This window comes from Equus przewalskii, chromosome 18 (genome assembly GCF_037783145.1).
Source record: "Equus przewalskii isolate Varuska chromosome 18, EquPr2, whole genome shotgun sequence".
Classification (NCBI taxonomy): Eukaryota; Metazoa; Chordata; class Mammalia; order Perissodactyla; family Equidae; genus Equus; species Equus przewalskii.
The window spans coordinates 23,421,843-23,442,472 of NC_091848.1; the positions used below are offsets into that span (position 1 = coordinate 23,421,843).

General features: G+C 42.5%; 2 protein-coding genes across 28 annotated transcripts in view; one reads left to right on the forward strand and one right to left on the reverse strand.

Annotated features, from left to right (window-relative positions):
- MCF2L2 (MCF.2 cell line derived transforming sequence-like 2) overlaps positions 1 to 20,630 on the reverse strand; it is a 240,526-nt gene that overhangs the window by 68,146 nt on the left and 151,750 nt on the right. For all 8 annotated transcript variants that reach the window (XM_070583232.1, XM_070583235.1, XM_070583233.1 and 5 more), the window contains one exon: positions 14,680 to 14,765. In XM_070583232.1, coding sequence (XP_070439333.1) covers positions 14,680 to 14,765 — 86 coding nt within the window. The remainder of the gene's footprint in view (positions 1 to 14,679; positions 14,766 to 20,630) is intronic.
- The window catches only part of B3GNT5 (UDP-GlcNAc:betaGal beta-1,3-N-acetylglucosaminyltransferase 5), a 75,648-nt gene that overhangs the window by 7,265 nt on the left and 47,753 nt on the right, over positions 1 to 20,630 (forward strand). For 6 of the 20 annotated variants that reach the window (XR_011529370.1, XR_011529371.1, XR_011529372.1 and 3 more), the window contains one exon: positions 12,236 to 12,365. The exons of 1 other annotated variant lie outside the window; for it this stretch is intronic. Coding sequence is in view for 12 of the 19 variants with exons in the window: in XM_070583250.1 (XP_070439351.1) it covers positions 12,236 to 12,246 (11 nt within the window). In the remaining 7 variants the exon portion in view is untranslated. Of the gene's footprint in view, positions 1 to 2,449; positions 2,624 to 5,704; positions 5,847 to 6,438; positions 10,337 to 12,235; positions 15,517 to 16,314; positions 16,802 to 20,630 lie in introns of those variants that run through there. 13 more of the 20 variants (XM_070583244.1, XM_070583247.1, XM_070583246.1 and 10 more) reach the window with 7 other exon arrangements.

Consider the following 20,630-nt stretch of genomic DNA (forward strand, 5'->3'; position numbering starts at 1 on the left):
GTATTGGAATTGGATATTTCAGAGGAAATGCAGTTCTAAATGAAGCCACATTAACGATTTTCTTTCTGCTAAGTTGTCTTGAGTGTGTGGGATAATGTGAACAAAATGGCATATACGTCATAAAAGGTTTCCTTAGACTTGTGAGTGTTGTACATCTACTAAGTGAGATGTGCAAATATAGTGTCCCTAAGATTAGATGTTGTTAACATATTACAACAATGGCCAGAAACAGTGGTCAAGAAACATATGGATGGAAACAAAAATAAATGCATTTCTGAATTTAAACCCACTGGCCTTCTCTAGTTAACATTACTCAGCCTCAGGTCTCAGATTCAGCGTTGCTTCTCCTCCTAGAAGACGCCTTCCCCAACCTCCACCCACCCCCATCTTCAGCCCCTGCTGTGTGTGCCCCCAGCACAGCTCTCACTGTTTGTTCCATAACTGTCTTCCTGCTTAGGGCTCCATGACAGGCCTTGTCTGTCCTACCTTCCAACTATCTCTACCCATTTGTCACCCCATCTTAATTTTCTGATGAACTAGCCCTTTAAAATAGCTTTTTTTTTTTTTGACTCCTCCCTCTTCTCCTTCCCCTGAGTTTATTTTTCCTCCAGTCCTCTCTGCTTCTCTCTCCCCCTGGAGAGCTCACTCAGACTCATGGCAGCCATCTTCTCTGTGCTCAGAGGGCCCGGATCTTCAGTCCTCCACACCTCCAGTCTCATTACCTCCTGGACTTGTCTACCTGTTGTCTCTCCAGCACCTCACAGTCAACACCAGTCTAAAACCAAACATGTTCCCCCTCACTCCTGACTCAGGAAACCAGTTTTTCCGCCTTTGTCTGTAGTGCTAGAAACTAGATTTCACTCCTCTTTTACCCACCATGGGGGCCACTCCTCATGTCCTGCTGGGTTGTCGTTTTTCTTGAAAGGCTCTTCTTAGCCCTTCCTTCCCTCCCACTTCCACCACCCTAGACCAGGTCCTCCTCACCTCATCCTGCTTCAGTATGAGGCCCTCATAGAACCGGTGTCCTGAACTCCAGGCATCTTGTGTCCTTCCTACATGCCATTACCAGATGAATCCCTTTTGTATAAAGCTTAATACATATCAACAAGGGAATTATCATTAAAAATAAAAAAGAAAACAAACTTCTGTGACTTCCTGCTGCCCTTGGCACTCACTGACTCCTCTGCCTTATTTTCAAGGTTCTCCATTAGCAGCCCCACCCTCCCCACTTTCAAATACATGCCTCTTTCTCAAATATTTGTCTATTGTGATTCTTTCCCTTCTTGCCTGAAACAGGTTGCTTCTCTTCCTGCAGCCACTGAAATCCTTTTCATCCTCAGGCCCTCCTGATCCAACTGTCACTGATCTCCACTCCTAGGAACGCTCCTATTGTGCCTGCAGTTGGTATTGCCCAAATTGCCACTGACACACTGTCTGTACCTGGTGCTGACTGTTGTCCTTGGGGATCTTGTTTTCATATGGGCACCATGAGTCTTATCTCAACTAAATTGAAGATGTTTCAGCTGGGAGACTATCAGACACTACTTCATGACTCCCACCGTGCCTGACGTAATCATTTACGCAGCAAATACTCACGTACTTGTAGGATTAATTGAAACATCGGACACTGAGGTGGTTTAACTTGAACTTAAAGTGCAGACCTCCTCATCTTGATTAAAACTGCAAGATTTCTAGCAGGTTTTGCATAAAATTTTAGGATCACAAAAATAGACTCAACAAAGAAATGAGTTGACCCCAGGAGTGAACTAGAAAAAAAATGAGGAGTCGTTACAGGAAAACTTGTAGCCTCCAGATGCACTAACTGGTTTTTTCCAAGAAAGTTTAAAGAACTCTCTTGTAAAGAAATATCCTTTTGAGTAACTAAGGGGCACAGCTCCCAGAGTGAAAAATGTTTGGGGTGGGGTCTGCCACCTTCTTTTCTGATGTTCTTACTCAACTTCAATTCTTTATTCTTCTGACTACTTCTGTCTATTAGGAAAGAGAATGCTAAGTATATCTGTTCCTTCTTCTCAATCCAAATAGAAGCAAACCCAAGCTATATTCCACATATCTGCATCTTCTTCTCTATGCAGTTCTTTGTCCTCTTTTTTCCTGTTGTCTTTCTTGATTCCTGTTTTCAGCAGGCTCTGAAGACATCTGTAATTTTTATTTCCCCTCAGGAACAGGACATGAATATTTGCCCCCAATTTGCAGGTTAAATCACCAAATCAGAGTGCAGTGAGGAGTGCCTGAGGTTACACAATAAATCTGGTCCCAAACAGGGGTGACCCTGGAATTCCCAGCCTGTTGGTTGGTCACTGACCCGCACTGTGCTGCGGGCGCACAAAGGAAGCTGCATCCCCAGCATTCTGTGGTGGACGTTGCTGAGCTTTGCATGCGTTATTGGAATCCTTTGCTTCCTGTAAGGCCCAGCATTTTCTTTCTCCAGGTTGGGCAGGCCTGTGGCTTCTCCCCAGCCCCCTCCCCTGCACTTTGAATACGGAAGTTGGAAGATGTGCTTCAGAGAAGCTCTAGGAGGCTGTGCGAACCAGAGGACTGAGCATCAATGCCACGTGCCTGGTCTCCATCAGCAAAGCCAGAGCTGGGGCAACATTGTTTAGTTGTAATTAATGAATTTACATCGTGGAGCTGCTTTTGCTTTTGCTTGGGAAAGGCCACCTACGACTATGTTCAATTTGGAGGAGTTCGGGTATTCTTTTGTTATGAAAGAGAAGCTGAGTAACATAAAAGAGTTGTTGGCCTTTCCTATCTCTTCCCCTCATCAGATCAGTACTATCCGTGAGATTCGGTTATGATTGATGTAGACAGTAGCTAAACAATTCCAGCTGCGGACGGTGGAGAAATCTTGTTTTAGAACCTCACATGCTGTCCTGAACCCAAAGAAGTGGTGTGGGTTACTGGTTTCATGACAGGTTCTTTGTCATCCTTCAGAGAATTGTTTTGACTTAATTTGGGGTCAGTTGGAAACAGTTGAAGAAATATAAGAAAATAAAGTAAATACATACATGGCGGGGGCAGGGAGGATAAAATGAATGTTACAGGCTGGCTGCTAGGTTGTAGTAGCCATGTTAGCAGCAGAAACACATCAAGTGGATGAGTAATAGACTCCATTCATGGGCGAGATAGTAGGGCCTCTGTGAGTCAAGTGAACAGGCGGGTGCTGGAGGAGTTAGACTTGTGGGCTGATTGTCTAGCAAGAAGCTCAGACTTGTAAACAACTGTGAATAGTGCAAAGCGAACTGGCATTGGAACATGCTGGGCACAGCTGCTCAGAAAAGGGAAGCTAGTTTTGCCTGTGGTTCCAAAGGTTACTCTCCTCTTTGTTTCCTTCCCAGGTTCTTTTGGAATAGAAACTGCAGCTTAGTTTCAATTGAGAATTTTCTTAGAATTCTTTTTTTTTTTTTTGTTAAAGAGGAAGGATTTTATGGAAGAGGTGCTATTTGGTTTTTTCCTAATGCTTTTTTGTGAGGAAGTTTGGCCCTGAGCTTACATCTGTTGCCAATCTTCCTCTTTTTTTTTTTTTTCTCCCCAAAGCCCCAGAACACAGTTGTATATTCCTAGTTGTAAGTTGTTCTAGTTCTTCGATGTGGGATGCTGCCACAGCATGGCTTGATGAGCGGTGTGTAGGTCCACGCCCAGGATCCCAACCAGCGAACCCTGGGCCGCTGAAGCTGAGTGCATGAACTTAACCACTCAGGCACAGGGCCAGCCCCTCTTAGCATTCTTAAACACACGCACGGTCTTAAAATCTGCCATTAAGAATTCTGTTACCCTGTGTTAAGCCTTCAGTTCCTTCAATATGTATCATGGAGGAGGCAGAAGGTGATTTCGACCTTCAGAGGTGGGCCCTTATCTAAGTGAGCACTTAGCACTGAGAGGAAGTGCCCTCTCCACCAATGAAAGTGATTTTGCAAAGGTCAGGCTGATGCCACCATCACAAACAGGATGTTTTCTGCTATCTTTCTCACTTCACCAAGAAAGAAATTACTGATATCGATCTATCCCTTAGAGCAGTATTTTTCACCTGTTCAGTGCTACAGCACGATAAAAATACATTTTACATTACAACCCTGAAGGCACATAGACATAAAACTCAGTTTCACAAAAGGATACTTACACTTCCTACTTTCAGTACACTCTGCCATTCTCTATTCTGTTCTTTCTTTTTCTTTCTTTCATTTTTTTAATGCTGGTTGTGGCACTAGCACTTTTAAAATCTGTGTCCTTGGGATATGATGTTACCTGTGCTGATTATCTCTGGACAAAGTCTTCATGGTGTGTGGCGCTAACCTCTGGCCCTCCTGGGACTTTTCGCATGCCTGGCTCTGCAGTTGTCACCGTAACTGTGGAGCAATCTTAGGGGATGGGAAACACAGCTAGATGCAAAAGGCCTGAAGATGGGAAGGAAGTCGCACAGCCAGGGCTGGGCCCAGACTGCAGGGTGCTCTCAGCATGTGCAGTTGGTTTTCCATTTAAGGGCAAAGGCCAAGAACTTGAGGATGAGGTCTTGCGGCACAAAAGCAGGGCCTTTGCCTTGTGGCTCGTGATATGGGCTCAGCAACTGAGGCAGCCTGCACTGCCCTGGGTGGAGCCTGCTTTGTCATTTCCCTATCAATCTGTGGAAAGCGCAGGAGACTGAGGTGTCAGCCTAGAGGGGAGAGCCTACTTCTCCAGGCAGAAGGATGTATCTTACTTGTGGTAAGCACTGGGGGCAGAATCTTTGAGGAAGGGATGTGCTGTCTCCTCATGGTGGAAGAAAAGGGAGGCCATGTGACTGACTGGGCATCCTGACCCCCAGTTCTTCCCAAGTGAACAGCCGTTTGGGTGGAAGGTGGCCCCAGCCCCAGCATGATTCTTTGTGCTTTCAGAGATCGTCTACTAGGTGTCAGTTGCTGACATGGATGCTGAGGGTAGGGTATCTACATTGCGTCTTGCATCAAGGAGTTCACAGTGTAATTGGGGGAGGCAGTTAAAAAGGCTCAGTATGGGAAGATGGATGTAAGAAGGTTCTGTGGCAATACAGGTAAGAAACATCTTGGTGGGGAGCAGTTCAGACTTCCCAGAAAAGGATGCCTGTAGAACTTAAGTCAAGGTTAGTAGACTTTTTGTCAGTGAGGGGACTAGGGCTTGCTGGGCCACAGGAGTGCTGGTGCAAAAGCTGGCATGTATGATATAGCAGGTGTGGCTGAGCTTTCAGCCAGTAATTTGGTATTGTCAACTAGTGGAGAGCATCTAAAGGGGTTTAAAGAGCTCAGTTAGTCTGACAGTTAGATCTGAGTTTTAGAAAGGTCTCTCTGACAGTAGAGTAGGGGATGGGCTGACCAGGGTCATTTAGTCTGCTGCACTGGTCTGGGTGAAAAGTGATAATGATGTGAAATGGTGAAGAGCGGTTTGGAAGAAGCAAGTCACAGGATTAAATAACTGGATCTGGATGTGGAGGCAAAGGAGGACTTCCAGATTTCTGGCATACAAGCATGAAGTGCAGCAGATTCAAATGAAGAGAAAGGGGAAACAGCAGGTTTTAGGGGAGAAGACGGTAGAATGGGTTAGAAATAGCATTTGAGTTTGAGTACCCCTGTGTGCCAGGTCATTATCTATCTACCTTCGTCTGTGCATCTATGTATGTTCCTATTTAATCTACATAAAGACTTTGAGTTAAGTGGCGCTATTCGTTTTTTTTCAGATTTCTGGGTTAGATGAATGGATACAGTGCAACAAATGGTAAATGGCTGAGCTAGCATTGGCGTTCCAATTGCCTGACTACAAAGGCAGTGCTTTTGGCTGTCATCCTGTGGCTTCCCAGTTCTGAACGTGTGAAATTTGAGGTGCCTGTTGAGTTTCTAAATGAAAAAGTACAGAAAGAAGATGACTGTGTAGATCTGGGGCTCACAAAAGTCATTTTGGTTAGAGAGAGTTTGGACTATGCTTTTGAGAAGCATATCTTGACTCCTTGATTATGAACCTTGATTTTAAAAAAACCTTACTTATTCCTGTCTGGTCTGGGGCAAGCTTTAGTGGAATTTTACTATTAGGAGCTTTCTTTTCAAGCAGTATTTTTCCTTGAACTATATAGCTACTTTCATCCTGACTATATTCCAAGTCAGTATATTCGTGGATATACCCATGTGAGAAATTTGAACTTCCATTTTGGAGACTTTTTTTTCCCAAGGTTGAGAAGAGGAAAGGGTCTGTATACTCTGAATGGGAAGACAGTAGAGAGTGGTTCTTCCCTTTTCCCTGTACTCTTCTAAAAAAATAAACAGGTGTATGCCTCTGCTAAATACTAGTTGTCTCCTAACCTTTTGTCCAGCTCCGTCAGGTTACATGTAGTTTTTAAGGAATTAAGAGTAGTTTGCTTCTTTTTGGTAACTGAGTATCCCATTCAGTTACCATCTTTTCTCTTCCTAACTCTAATAGGTTGCATTTAACCTTCACAAAAAGAAGTAGATGGAACAGCTGCATGAGGCCCATCACCGAACTTTATGAAGGATGCCGGTGTGGACCCACGTTGATGTGCCAGTGTCCTCATTCTACAGTGTGTTCCATTCTTTTGCAATCTCAGAAAAAATGGCATTAAAAGAAAACATTTTGTGAAATAAGAAGCTTCTTTTACATTTTTAATCACCAACATGTATTAAAATGGACATCTTTTCTACAGAAGACAAAGTTCTATGGTCTCGAAGAAGCAAGCGCCCGTTTAAAACTGATCCTAAATAAAAAGAGACCTGAATGATGGTTGTCAGAATGTTCTATCGCAGAAGAGTAAAAAAACGGAAGCTTGTTCATTTATTTGCCACTTGTTCTATACTAACCCTCATGTTTTATTGGGGAACGACTGATAACCTCGTTATAAGCTATATGAAGTCCTACTCGTACAGATACCTCATAAACAGCTATGATTTTGTGAATGACAGCCTCTCTCTTAAGCGCCGTGTGGATGGGGCTACTCGCTACCAATACTTGATCAACCACGTGGAGAAGTGTCAAGCACAAGATGTCCTCCTTTTACTGTTTATAAAGACTGCTCCTGAAAACTCTGACCGACGTTCTGCAATTAGAAAAACATGGGGCAATGAGGAGTATGTTCGGTCTCAACTTAATGCCAACATCAAAACTCTGTTTGCCTTAGGGACACCTTCGAATCCACAGGACAGAGAACTGCAAAGAGAACTAGTTTTGGAAGATCAAAAGTACAATGATATAATTCAGCAAGACTTTGTGGATTCTTTCCATAATCTTACTCTTAAATTTCTTCTGCAGCTCAGTTGGGCAAATAGCTTTTGTCCACATGCCAAATTCCTTATGACTGCTGATGATGACATATTTATTCACATGCCAAATCTTATTGAATACCTTCAAAGTTTAGAACAAATCGGTGTTCAAGACTTTTGGATTGGTCGTGTTCATCTCGGTGCCCCTCCCGTTAGAGACAAAAGCAGCAAATACTATGTCTCTTATGAAATGTACCAGTGGCCAGCTTACCCTGACTATACCGCTGGGGCTGCCTATGTGATCTCCAATGACGTAGCCGCCAAAGTCTATGAGGCATCGCAGACAATAAACTCTAGTCTTTACATAGACGATGTGTTCATGGGCCTCTGTGCCAATAAAAGGGGGATAGTACCACAATACCATGTGTTTTTCTCTGGGGAAGGTAAAACTCCATACCATCCCTGCATCTACGAGAAAATGATGACATCTCATGGACACGTACAAGACCTTGAGGACCTTTGGAAGGATGCCACAGACCCAAAAGTGAAAACAATTTCAAAAGGGTTTTATGGTCAAATATACTGCAGGATAATTAAGATAATCCTCCTTTGCAAATTAACCTATGTGGACACATACCCTTGTAGAGCTGCCTTTATCTAAGAATACTTGAATGTTGTCCGTTTTCACTGTCACTGAGCCAAACATGGATGAAAAACCTTTAAACATTTGTCTATATCCTAAGTGAAATGACTATGAAAAACAAATATATTGAAAGCCCAGTCTATCAGAATGTTTCTCTAATTCTAGAAGCTAGTCAATGTAACCTATCTACTTCATTGCCTAAATTCATTTCAAGGAATTTGTATTTAGAAGAGGTTTATGAAAACAAAACGAAAGGGAAATTTAAGTTCTCACTGAATGCCACATGGACATTTGAGGTGTAGAGAAGTTATTAAGCTGCCTTGGTGTTAGAATAACTGCTTTTGGAAAATACCAAGTGAATGTATAGTACAACATTTCAAAGAAATGAATATATTGTTCATTGTTCCCCAGGTATACAAGTTTATGTTTAAGAGCCCTTGATAGAGGGGGTGGGGGCAGGGGAGGATTGGCATAGAAGAAAGCACGTGAATCTGGTAAAAGGACGTCTCCTCTTCAGAGGAGATTTAGGAGAAGGTACATGATTTCTTTATAAACAGCCATTCACTTATTGTCGCATTCTTGTAGCTATTTTCCCTAGATAGTGTTGGAGTCATGTAAAATATATTTATATCTTTTTTTCAAAGTTTAATGTGAAATTAGAGAAGTCATTAGCCCTGCCTTAACTGGCACTTTATATGGGGTTTTTTGATTATTAGAAAATGACACAAAACATGGGCAGTTAGTTACCCCTAGGGTCCTCCTCCAGGGAGAAATCATTGTTAATTCAAATAAGCTGATTTTAATTTAATGAATTTTTAACTGGCTTTTTAATATTCAACATCAGTCTGTTTTTAAGGTAGTTATTTGAATGTAGTTTGCATAGAGGAATAGAATAATGGAGAAGGATTCCAAAGGAAAGATAGAACATTAAAAGCCTCTTTTCTCCATAATTTATAAAATAAAATTCTTAGTGTCTAAATTAATGTAATGATTACTAAATAGCCCGCCCCTCCCCAACAAGGTCTCATAAACCACAGTACTCTGTTCCAAGTTCAGATTTCAAAATTGAGAGTATTAAACATCGACTCAAAGCTATATATCTCAATGAATCTATTCCTTCATCAAAATGACTATCAGAGGTGATGAAGTTGAACACTTTTCAAAATCTCAAACTTGAAAGCAGAATGAAAGTGATAGAAGAGTCGCCAGAATGAGGTTTAATGCGTTCGTAAAGCTGCATGCTCCTTATAATTAAAGAGCTGTGGCTGAGATCTGCTAGAGTCAGTTACTTTTATTTTACAAAGCAGGATAAACACGTGGCGGTGATGCGAACAACCTCCCTTCACTACAGAAAGAACTAGGTGATGTCTATTGTTAGGGGGATTAGATGAAGACCAAAATAGTGACTTCAGCAAAAGCAGTGGAACTGATTATAAAACCTTTGTCTGCAGACGCGCCTGTTTGGGAAGACTAAGATGTCACCCTTAATTAGATGATGTTTGAAACATGTGAAACCAGAATGGAAAAGGAATTCTCGGTATACACAACTGGACAATGATACATATAAGTTTTTTGCAGGTAGCTTTTTAATGTTTACATCAACTTTTTTCTATTTTGAAAATTGAAGCTTGTTTACATTGATTGCCCAGATAATTTAGAATTTTTATCTAATGTCAAAACTACCGTGTCAAACATTCTAGTCTGTAATTACTTTCAGAGTAGCTTCAGGGTTTTTAGATCATTACTGTTTAAATTTTCTGACCAATTTTAAAAACTGTAGAGAACAAAAGCACATTTTGACAAAGCAGGTTTATAATGAATTTTTACTAGTTGATTCTTTAATAACCATTTGCCTTTTGGCCATACATACCCTGTGTATCTATACTTTGTTAAAATTTGCCATTGGTTGAAAACATCAGTGTCTCTCTGGCCATGGAAATGATCTTGTTTACAGCAATACTTTTGTGAAAGTTATTTATTTGCAAAAGAAATCTCCTCAGCTGTGTTCATCCTTTTATTTTTGCTTAGAATAGAATGGAACATTTAAATTTAAAGGAAATATGAAGGCACTTCCTTTTTTTAATAAGAAGGAAATCGCTAGATGCTTCCTTCATGAGACGTAAAGTACTGAGAAGAATATTTGTAAATAAATGAATTCCAGCCTTTTAAAAAGGAAGGAACAAACTTTTTGGTGCTCCAATGTAGGGCTGTCTTTTAAAAATCAACAAAGGGAAAATAAACTATCAGCCTGGATGGCCACTTGAGTGGAAGATGGTTGTGCACAGTATTATTGATAAAAACTTTTTACCTCTTGGTTGGTTTGCATCTTTTTTCCATATTAATTTTATACCAAAATGTTAAATATTTATATTATTTGAATTTTGCTCTTGTATGGCAAAATAATTAGTGGGTTTTTAAAAAAAAATCTATGGTTTCCAATAAACAACTTGAAAATTGTCAACAGATGTGTATTTTCACAAAGGTTTTTAAACCCCTGTGTGAACACCATTTGTTTATATAATCAACTTGATCTGTTTAATGTCAAAGAGGCCTGTAGTACACAATCTCAATCCCATTCCTGTTCAGACTTGCTGCTGTGCCCAGAATAGAGGTTTATTGTGTCCTCCGCATTCGAGAGCCACCGAAAACGCCTCTTTTGTTTGTGAAATGATTTATGCTGGAATGTCTAAGTGGGGGAATTCTCTCCAGTAGGTTGTTGGGGAAATGATGAAATCAGAACCTATATCGATAGTGCCTTAAGACACCATTTGAAAGGTCTTATCTTCCTTTTATTTGATATCGTTAGCCAACCGAAAGCATATTCAAATTTACCCGGGTCTCTTCGCGTCAGGAATGTCCTTAGGCCTGCTGTGCCGTGTCTGGTGTTTCAGTCTATTTGTATACAATATGCTCTCATCTGCTTTGCAGCTGATTCCTGCTCAGTTCTTAGGAGAGTATATGATGTCATTCAGTCTATTTACTTTTTAAAACTTGGAAGCATCTGAATTATTTGGTTGTAGGAGAACTTTTTACTTTCGAGGCATGGTTGGGGGGTTTGTAGTTGGGACTAAATTGACTGCTTGGAAGAAGTAATGAACTTGACTTGTATTTGGGACTTGAACTGAACAGGATAGCTGTGGTGAGAATCTGACCAGAGACCTCGATAGACAGGGTTATTCAGTCTGCTGTCATAATGAGAGAAGTGTTGGGTGTCTCCCTGACTCTGTTTCCCCTGCAGTCGCTGCATCCTACAGTCAGACACGCCAGACGATCACAGTCTTCATTACGATAGTCCTGTGCTCCAGACCTCAAAGGCTCTTTACTGCCTTCAGCATCGTATCTAATCTCTTCTACCTGGTTTTCAAGGCCTTATGTAATCTTCCTTTCTTCTCTCCTTCCCTGTAGCTTTATTTTTCTCACTGCCACAATTATCCATCACAAATCTCATCCATGATCATACCTTGCATAGTTGGTTTCCCTTGCCGGGAACACTATTTCTCCCGTACCTGCTGGAATCTTGGAAATCCAACCCTAACTTTGCTCCTCCTTTAAGCCTCTCCTCCCCTCCATCCAAAATATACAATCATGTATATCATTGTGCCACCTACTAATTGTTTCATGTGTTTTTTCCTAGCTAAAATATAAGTTCTGAAGGTAGGGACTGTGCACAGTGCTATCACATAGTGCTTAAAATCATTATTTTTTCAAATATAATCAAGTTATTCTAAAGCCATCCAAATATGAAAAGAGATTATTCAGACTTCATGGACACTATCTGGTATCACATTTTACCTATACTGCTTAAAAGTTTATAATTTATTCAACAAAATATGAATGCTTACTATATGCCACGTATACTGTACCCATCAACTCTGGCCCCGGTTGATAATCGTGTGTCAATGATGGGAACATGTTCCGAGAAATGCATCGTTAGGCCATTTCGTCACTGTGCAAACATCATAGAGTGCACTTACACAAGCCTAGATGGCTTAGCCTACTACACACCTAGGCTATATGGTAGTAATTTTGTCACTGACTAGTTGCCCCAAGGAACTCAAGCGTGGGTTTGGAACCCTTGACCTGTTTTTCCAAATTGTTTTTTTTCCCTTTTGTTATGTTAAGGAAATGCAATCACCAACCACCCTAAACCAGGCCAAGCCTCACCACAAGAACTCTGCCTATGACCTGTGCCTTATTTTTAATGCTAAGATCTCTCCAGGAGGAGTTTAGGCCTTGTTGCCATAACCTGCAGCGTATTGGACGCGTTTTCCAACTGAGCCTGCGTGAGCAAATACCCACCTCTCCCTTTTGAACATTCATTCCCCATCCCAAATAAATGTCCCTGCTCCCCTTTTTTCAGGGATGTCATGATTCTGGAAATGATTCCTCATTGTTTCCTATTTGCTGCAAATACACCTTACTTTGTGAGACAACTACTTCCGGTGGAGAGTCTGATTTAACTCGCCAGGAGCGAACCCACTTTGGTTTCGGTAAGATAACCCTTTAAATGCTTTTAAACCAATAATTCAATCAATATTGACATCAGTTTACATTTACTATTTTCTTGATTATCCACTTTTTAAAAGACAGTATGGTCAAGGAGACAACAGGCTCAAAATGGAGTCACTTATGCTAAGCACCTCTTCGTTTGGTTTCGTCAAACCCAGACTTCATACCTAACTTAATCACAGTGGCAGCCTCTCTCAGGGATGGAATCTTGAGCCAGTCAATCTGGAATCACCTGGTCGGCACTAGTGAGCTAATCTGCCTGATAGACCGCTGCCATCCCCCAAAGGAAGGGGATTTGCCACAATGCTGGTGATCCTGTAGTTCTGCCCATCACAAACGTTTCCCTAATTTCCAGTGCCTCGGTTTCTGTGGAACAAACTCAGCCACTTCTCTACCGTGTCAGTCTTTCTAACCCTGGGGGGCTATTTTTCTGCCTCTGGTTAACAACTCCAAACGCAGGGAACCTCGCATCCAGGCTCTGTACAAAGAAAGGGACACCAGGCAAGAGAAACCAGAATAAAACTGCCTGTGTGGTCTAAAGACTCACAAATGTTACTGGCCTCCCTGGCTGTCACTTTTCCAATCCTGAGCTACAGACTCAAACGGCAATTCCCAGGAGGCATTCATGATTCAAAATGTGCTTCCTTTCCTAGATCACTGCTCCCCTGGCTAGGAGTAAGTGCAAATGAGGCTATGATAAGCAACCTCTCCTTAACTCTGGAAGATATTACAGAAGGTGCTGCTAAAGCAATAGCTGCCCAATAAAAATTCCTTAGACTCTCTGGACAAAGTTGTACTTGATAATAGGATGGCCCTTGATTATCTTTTATCTGAGCAAGGAGGTGTCTGTGCTGTGGCCAACACCACTTGCTGCACCTCAATTAACAATTCCGGGGAGGTTGAAAGTCAGTTACATGAGATCACTGAACACGTCGCTTGGCTTAAGAAAGTGACTCCTTCAACAGGGTCTTTCTTTGACTTATTTGATTCTGATTGGTTTAGGTCCTGGGGACCATGGTTCAGAAATACACTCCAGACACTGGGAATTATCTGCTTATAATAATCATAATACTCTCCCTGCTGCACTGTATTCCCTCAAAAGCTTTAAATGCATGTTTGCAGCCACTAACCACCAAGCAAATGATCTCCCTGAGACTGGGACATCAGAAAAGGAATAAAGAGAATGACCAATTTAAAAATATGAACCTGAAGCCATGACTTGCGGATACCACAGAGATTCAGCAAAAAAAAGGTCAAAACTTGTGAATACCACACAGAGGATCAGCAAAAACTGCAAGAACTTCAGGGTGGTAGCTGAGATTGGTGCTAATGCCTTAAATTTTTATTTTATTTTTTATTTTTTGGTGAGGAAGATTGGCCCTGAGCTAACATCTGTTGCCAATCTTCCTCTTTTTGCTTGAGGAAGATTGGCCCCAACCTAACATCTGTGCCAATCTTCCTCTATTTTGTATGTGGGACACTGCCACAGCATGGCTTGATGAGTGGTACGTAGGTCCATGCCTAGGATCCAAACCTGCAAACCCTGGGCCACCAAAGCAGAGCATGCAAACTTAACCACTATGCCACTGGGCCAGGCCCTAATGCCTTAAATTTTGATCACATATCTCACTTAAGCTGAGAGTCTGATCAAAAGGGGAAATTGTTAAGAAAAAAAAAAAAGGCCCAAAATGGAGTCACTTATGCTAAGCCCCACATCAACAAACCAAGACTTCTATCCTAACTTAATTACAGTTTCAGCCTCTTCCAGTAATGGAATCTTAAGCCAGTCAATCTGGAATCACCTGGTCAGCACTAGTTACGTAAGCTGACCTCTGCTGTCCCTCAAAGGAAGGTGACCTTGCCGCAACCGATCCCTTTTTACTAGTATAACTTCCTTCTCCCACTCCCTTCTGTGTATAAAAATCTTCCATTTGGCAGAGCTCCTTGGCACTCCTTTCTATCTGCTGGATGAGATACTGCCCCATTCATGCATCACTGAAAAAAGCCAATAAGACCTTTAAAATGTATGCAGTGGAATTTCGTTTTCTAATAGTATCCTTGGAAGCTTGGTTTATAAGATACCGTTTTCAGCTCCTGCTTGCTGCTTTTATGAGACTCATGAATTTTATTCTCAGGTAAGTAAATGAAGGTTAGTATATAGAATAAATATGTGATTTTTATCTGGGAAAGATAAGCGATGAGATTTAAAACAGAAGATACTCTACCCCAAGCCCCCAATCCCCGACCCTGGTCAAGGGGTTAAAATGACGTTTACAAAGGACTCCGCAGTCTCACCTGCCAGGGGAAAGATTTTCGGGACCGCCGAGATGCTCCGGCTCAGGGTTCTCCCCACCATGACTGCTTTCAAGTATTTCTTCATCCTGAAGTGAAAGAAATTTTGGTATGACAGTCTATTTGATTTTGGGGGGTGGGTGGCTCTTGATCTATATTTTTCTTTCACCAAATTCGTTTTGTTTCATTTTTGTTTAGAATTTTCTAGATGAATAACATATCCTGTTTCTCATCTTTCTCTTTCTTTCTTGGGTTTTCCCCAACCACTCTGCTGATCTGTTACAGTTTGCCCTTCGGGCTGCCTGTAGGAACATCAAAACTCATTCTCAAAAGCAGGTATCCTTGTTCCTCAATGATGAAGGGCTATTAACATTGCGCTCCTCCCCTTCCCCCTTGATTCACAAAAGGGACTCAGAGTTTGAGCTAAAAGGGGCAATAAAGAGATCATTTGACTCAATATCTCCCTTTTTTTTCCAGGGGTGAGGGGTAAAAAACCAAGGTCTGGAGAAATTGAGACCTGCCCAAAGCCAGAAAGAGAGCTAGCGGCAGAGAGGAGAGAAGCCCGGTGTCCACTTTCACATGCTGGTGCTCACAAGTCCGTTCTATCACACCGCCTTTTAAAGCAGCTGGTTCCCTAGGCAGTGCGGCGCGGCCACCAGCGCAGGCTTGAAGCCAGCTGGCGGTCAGAAGCCCGGCTTGCCCAGCTCTGAGACCTTGGGCAAGCTCACTGAACCTCTCTGCCTCCATTTCCTCCCCTAGAACATGGATCCCACGGCACTCTCTACCATAGGGCTGTGGCCTTCTTCAGAATAATACTAGGCATTTAACTCTCAAAAAGAGGTAAGACTCCTACTCAGTTTGCTTTCAAGAAAATATTGGGTTTTTTTCTTTTCTTTTCTTTTCTTTTTTTGAGGAAGATTAGCCCTGAGCTAACATCTGCTGCCAATCCTCCTCTTTTTACTTGAGGAGGATTGGCCCTGAGCTAACATCTGTGCCCATCTTCCTCCACTTTATGTGGGTCGCCTGACACAGCATGGCTTGACAAGCAGTGTGCAGGTCCGCGCTGGGGATCCGAACCAGCAAACCCCTTGCTGCCAAAGTGGAGTGCACAAACTTAATTGCTATGCCCCTGGGCCGGCCCCGAAAATATTGTTTTAACAACGTGTATAACACAGGAGTTCCTCCTGCCTGCCAGGTTCTGTTTAAATGAGTTATTTTACACTCTGACAAAAGGGAGCATAGAGTTAGAAAGGGCCCTCTTGCAAAAGTATTGAGGGAAATTTAATGAGTAAACATAGAGATTCCTTGTAAACTAGAGCTGGAAGTTGAAGGATCAGCTTTCCCCAGACTGAGGAATGGACAGGAAGTCTCCTAGAAAAACAGGTGAGAGTGACAGGCCCCTCAGCTAGTTGTTGACAGTGCAAGAAGAGAGTCGTCTACCTGGATTAATAGAAAGCAGTCAAGGTAAGGGGTTTTAATTACCTACAACACTGACCACAGAGACAGCAATTCAAAAGTGTTCAGTCAATGAGAGAAAATCGTAGATCTTGGATCTTTTTCGTAGATGTCTTCCCAAATCGGGTATTGTAACCATGGGTCCTTCAGGACCAGTTCACTGACCCCATCTCTTATCAACAGAGTGATTTAAACTGCCTTTCAGAGAATCTGCAAAGTCGTGTAGCCAAAGTATGTGCAAAAGAAGAACTGTTGGCCTAAAATGACTGTGGATCCAAAGCTCCTCCTTCCCACGGAACCCAAGGGCAGAGACACGACGAGAACGTGAAAGTAGGACTCTTATCAGAAGCAAAGGGTCTCTCATTCAGGAAGATCTGGTGTTAAAATTCCTTCCCCACCTCATCAAAAATGTTTAGAACCCTGTCATAAAAGTTTAGAACCTCATCATAGAAGTTTAGAACGCTGTCATAAATGTTTAAAACCTTACCATAAATGTTTGAAGCCCACCCATAAAAACTTGTCCCAAAAGCATTTCTGCATGCCAGTCTGTTCTCCCTAACCTCTTAAATTTTGCCCCAAATCCTCAATCCAGGAGACAGATCTGAGGGCACGTGCACCCTATTCTCCCTGTAGATGGGTCTTGCAGAATTTAAAGCTGATCTCTATTCTATGGTTAGTGTGGTGGATTGCAAAGTCTCTTAATTCATGACCACCGAGTGATGGAAAAATAGCAATGGCTCAAGATGTAGGTATGGATTTTGTCATCTTTTACACAAAATGATGGTGTCCCTCTAATTTATGGACTTTGTCATGCATGAGGTGACTTCATGAGCTTGCTGAAAGGCCTGGGCATGGACTTGGTTGTGTCAACCCATGTTCCTGTGACCACATGTCAGATAACTGGTGTCAGGGTAGAGGGAGAGTCCTCTGCCAATCAAGTTTGATGGAATACAACATGGGTAACTGTTATCGAACCAGATTCGTTTTTGCCTGCCGCCCAGAAAGCCAAACACCAAGTCGACGAGATTGCCGCAGAGAGAGGGTTTACTCAGAAGCCACGCGAGGAAGCGAGAACGTGAGCCTCAGATTCCCTTCCTCGAAAATAGGGACTCAGGGATATTTATGGGATCGGGGGCAAGGTTGTCTGAAATGTGGGGAGAGGTGATTGGTGATGAGGAGACGTGAGGTAATTGACGATCTGCCCAAGCGCAGTCAGAGTCACACCGCTTCACAGGACCCGTGCTGACAAAACGGCGGCGTTAGCATGATCTGAGGGTGGAGTTTTTAGCCTCTTGACATCAAAAGGTCGCCTATCGGATATCTGCACAGGCCCAGTTGATGAGTTGGTGGTCTCAACAGGCCTGAAGTGGACAAGGAGTTCTAATTCCTGAGAAACAGCTCACCTACTCATTACCATAGTGACCCAGGCTCCAGGGAGATGTTATCTATAGGAGCCTAGTGGGAGTCAGATAGCATATCGCCTAAGCAGCACAGTTAACAATGGGTGGGTTAAACAGCTAAAAGCTATAATCAGTAATTGCAGAAAGGAAAAAAACTTTAGTGCCTAGATACTTAGTCATCAATGGCTATTTGCCAGTTTCATAACGTTGAGGATATACTGGGACAGATCCACAGCAGATCTGGGGACTACTTTAATAAGAACCTGCAGTGAGGTAGTTAACTACACTGCAAACCAATGTTTGCTAAGGTTTAGACAGATTAATTGCATTCTAGTGCAGTGGCTTTCAAAGTCTGATCACAACCCACAGGAAAAACGTTTACAACATAACACACATAAGAAATATATATTTGAGGGTGGGCCCCATGGCTGAGTGGTTAAGTTCACATACTCCGTTTTGGTGGCATGGGGTTCACCAGTTCAGATCCTGGGCATGGACATGGCACCGCTCATCAGGAAATGCTGTGGTGGCATCCCACATAGAGGAATGAGGAGAACCTACAACTAGAATATACAGCTATGTACTGGAGGACTTTGGAGAGAAAAAAAAAGAGGAAGATTGGCAACAGATGTTAGCTCAGGGCCACTCTTCCTCACAAAAAAAAAAAAAAGGAAAAAAGGAAACCTTGTGGTCAGCCTTGATTTAAAAAAAAAAGGCAGAGAGAAATATATATTTGGGTATTGTCCCGTTTCTGGTACAGAGCTCCTAAAACCCTTGGAATTTCCTACGTGATAAGCACAATAAAGGTGTCTTGATATTCATAAGAAACCCCTTTCAAACACACCTGAGTTTATGTTAATACAGCAACTTCTATAAAGCACCTAAGAATGGGGGCTGGTTGCCAGGGGGAGTTAGAGGGTTGGAACTTTCAACCCCTTACCGCCACTTCCAGGGAGGGGAGAGAGGTTGGAGATTGATTTCAATCACCAATGGCCAATGGTTTAATCAATCACGCCTATGAAATGAAACCTCCATAAAAACCCAAGAAGAGGGCCAAGCCTGGTGGCGCAGCAGTTAAGTTCGTACGTTCTGCTTCGGCGGCCTGGGGTTCGCCAGTTCAGATCCCAGGTGCGGACATGGCACCTCTTGGCACACTCGCTGTGGTAGGTGTCCCACATATAAAGTAGAGGAAGATGGGCATGGATGTTAGCTCAGGGCCAGTCTTCCTCAGCAAAAAGAGGAGGATTGGCTGCAGATGTTAGCTCAGGGATAATCTTCCTAAAAAAAAAAAAAAAAAACCCAAGAAGAGAGCTTCTGGGTTGGTGAACTCGTGGAGACTGGGAAGAGTGGCTTGCCCAGAGAGCAGGGAAGCTCCACACACCTTCCCACATACCTTACGCTATGCATCTCTTCCATCTGGCTTTTTCTGAATTATATCCTTCGGTGATAAACTGGTAATCTAGTAAGTAACATGTTTCTTTCAGTTCTGTGAGCCGCTCTAACAAATTAATCGAACCCAAGGAAGAGGTCGTGAGAACCTCTGATCTACAGCTGGTCGGTCAGTCGGAAGCACCAGTGACCACCTGGACATGACTGGCTTGGCCTTTGAAGAGGGCAGGGGCAGTCTGATAGGACTGAGCCCTTCACCCGTGGGATCTGATACTGTCTCCAGATCGACAGTGTCAGAATTGAGCTAACTGCCTGGGGGTGATGGAAAAAAAACATACAACCGACATACATATGACTGATGTGATACACTCTATTTTTCATTTATGCTATCCCATTGCACTCTGTTCTTTTTACTTATTTATTTATTTATCTTTTTAAAGATTGGCACCTGAGCTAACAACTGTTGCCAATCTTTTTTTTTTCTTCTTCTTCTCTCCAAAGCCCCCCAGTACACAGTTGTGTATTCTAGTTGTGAGTACCTCTGTTTGTGCTATGTGAGACACCACCTCAGCATGGCCTGATGAGCGGTGCCACATCCGTGCCCAGGATCTGAACTGGTGAAACCCTGGGCCACCAAAGTGGAGCACACAAACTTAACCACTTGGCCACAGGGCCGGCCCCTACTTATTTATTTTTAAACGTTGGTGAACCCACCAAACTAAGTTCACTATCACCATTGTGACCTGTAATTTGAAAAGCTCTTAAAGGGTGAAAAGAGCAAACAGGTGTAAGAGGTAGACCTGGGGGGGAATCCCCCGCTTACTTTTTATTTCAAAGTGGCCCTGGGGCCAGCCCCAGTGGTCTGGTGGTTAAGTTTGGTGCCTTCCCGAATTCAGCAGCCCAGGTCGGTTCCCAGGTGCAGACCTACACGACTCGTCTGTCAGTGGCCACACTGTGGTAGCAGCTAACATACAAAAAGAGGAAGATTGGCAACAGATGTTAGCTCAGGGCAAATCTTCCTCAGCAAAATAAAGTAAAATAAAACAAGTGGCCTTCAGCAAGACTTCTCTGCACCTTAGTTCTCTATCTATAAAATAGGGCTACTTACCTTTACATCAAAGGGTTGTTGTGGTGATTGGAGATAACTGATTAGAGATAATGTATTAAAATGCTTAGTACAGAGAAAAGACACAATAAATGGCATTCATGGTTGGCACTTATGGTTGGCTCTTTGATGTCTACTTTGTGGGGATTAAATAGGTAATGTGTGTAAAGCACTCAACACACGGACCTTCAGTAATTGCTGGGCGGTTCGTACCTGCACACCTGTAATACAGACCCCATATTTCTCACTAGCAGGGAGATATTGGCCAAGTTACTTAATCTCCCTGGGCATCCGTTTTCTTCTGTGTAAAGTGAGAGAGATGTATGATTTGGCTACGAAACTTCCCTCTGTTTATAGGAATATAAAATACCAACATAGGTGCTCTTGCTTCTGATTTTGAGAAGAAAGGTAAACTGTAGCCAGAGTACTTTTGGGGAAAATTTAAATTAGGCTTCCTAAAAGCTCTAAGAGGAAGAGAGCATATTCAAATAAATACTTGCTTTTTTCAAATAATGGTCCTTTTATTCAAATAATGGGCCAAGAATTGACCACAGACCAACCCACCAATTGCTGCTATATTTCTTTGTTAGGGATTCTGTGTGAGT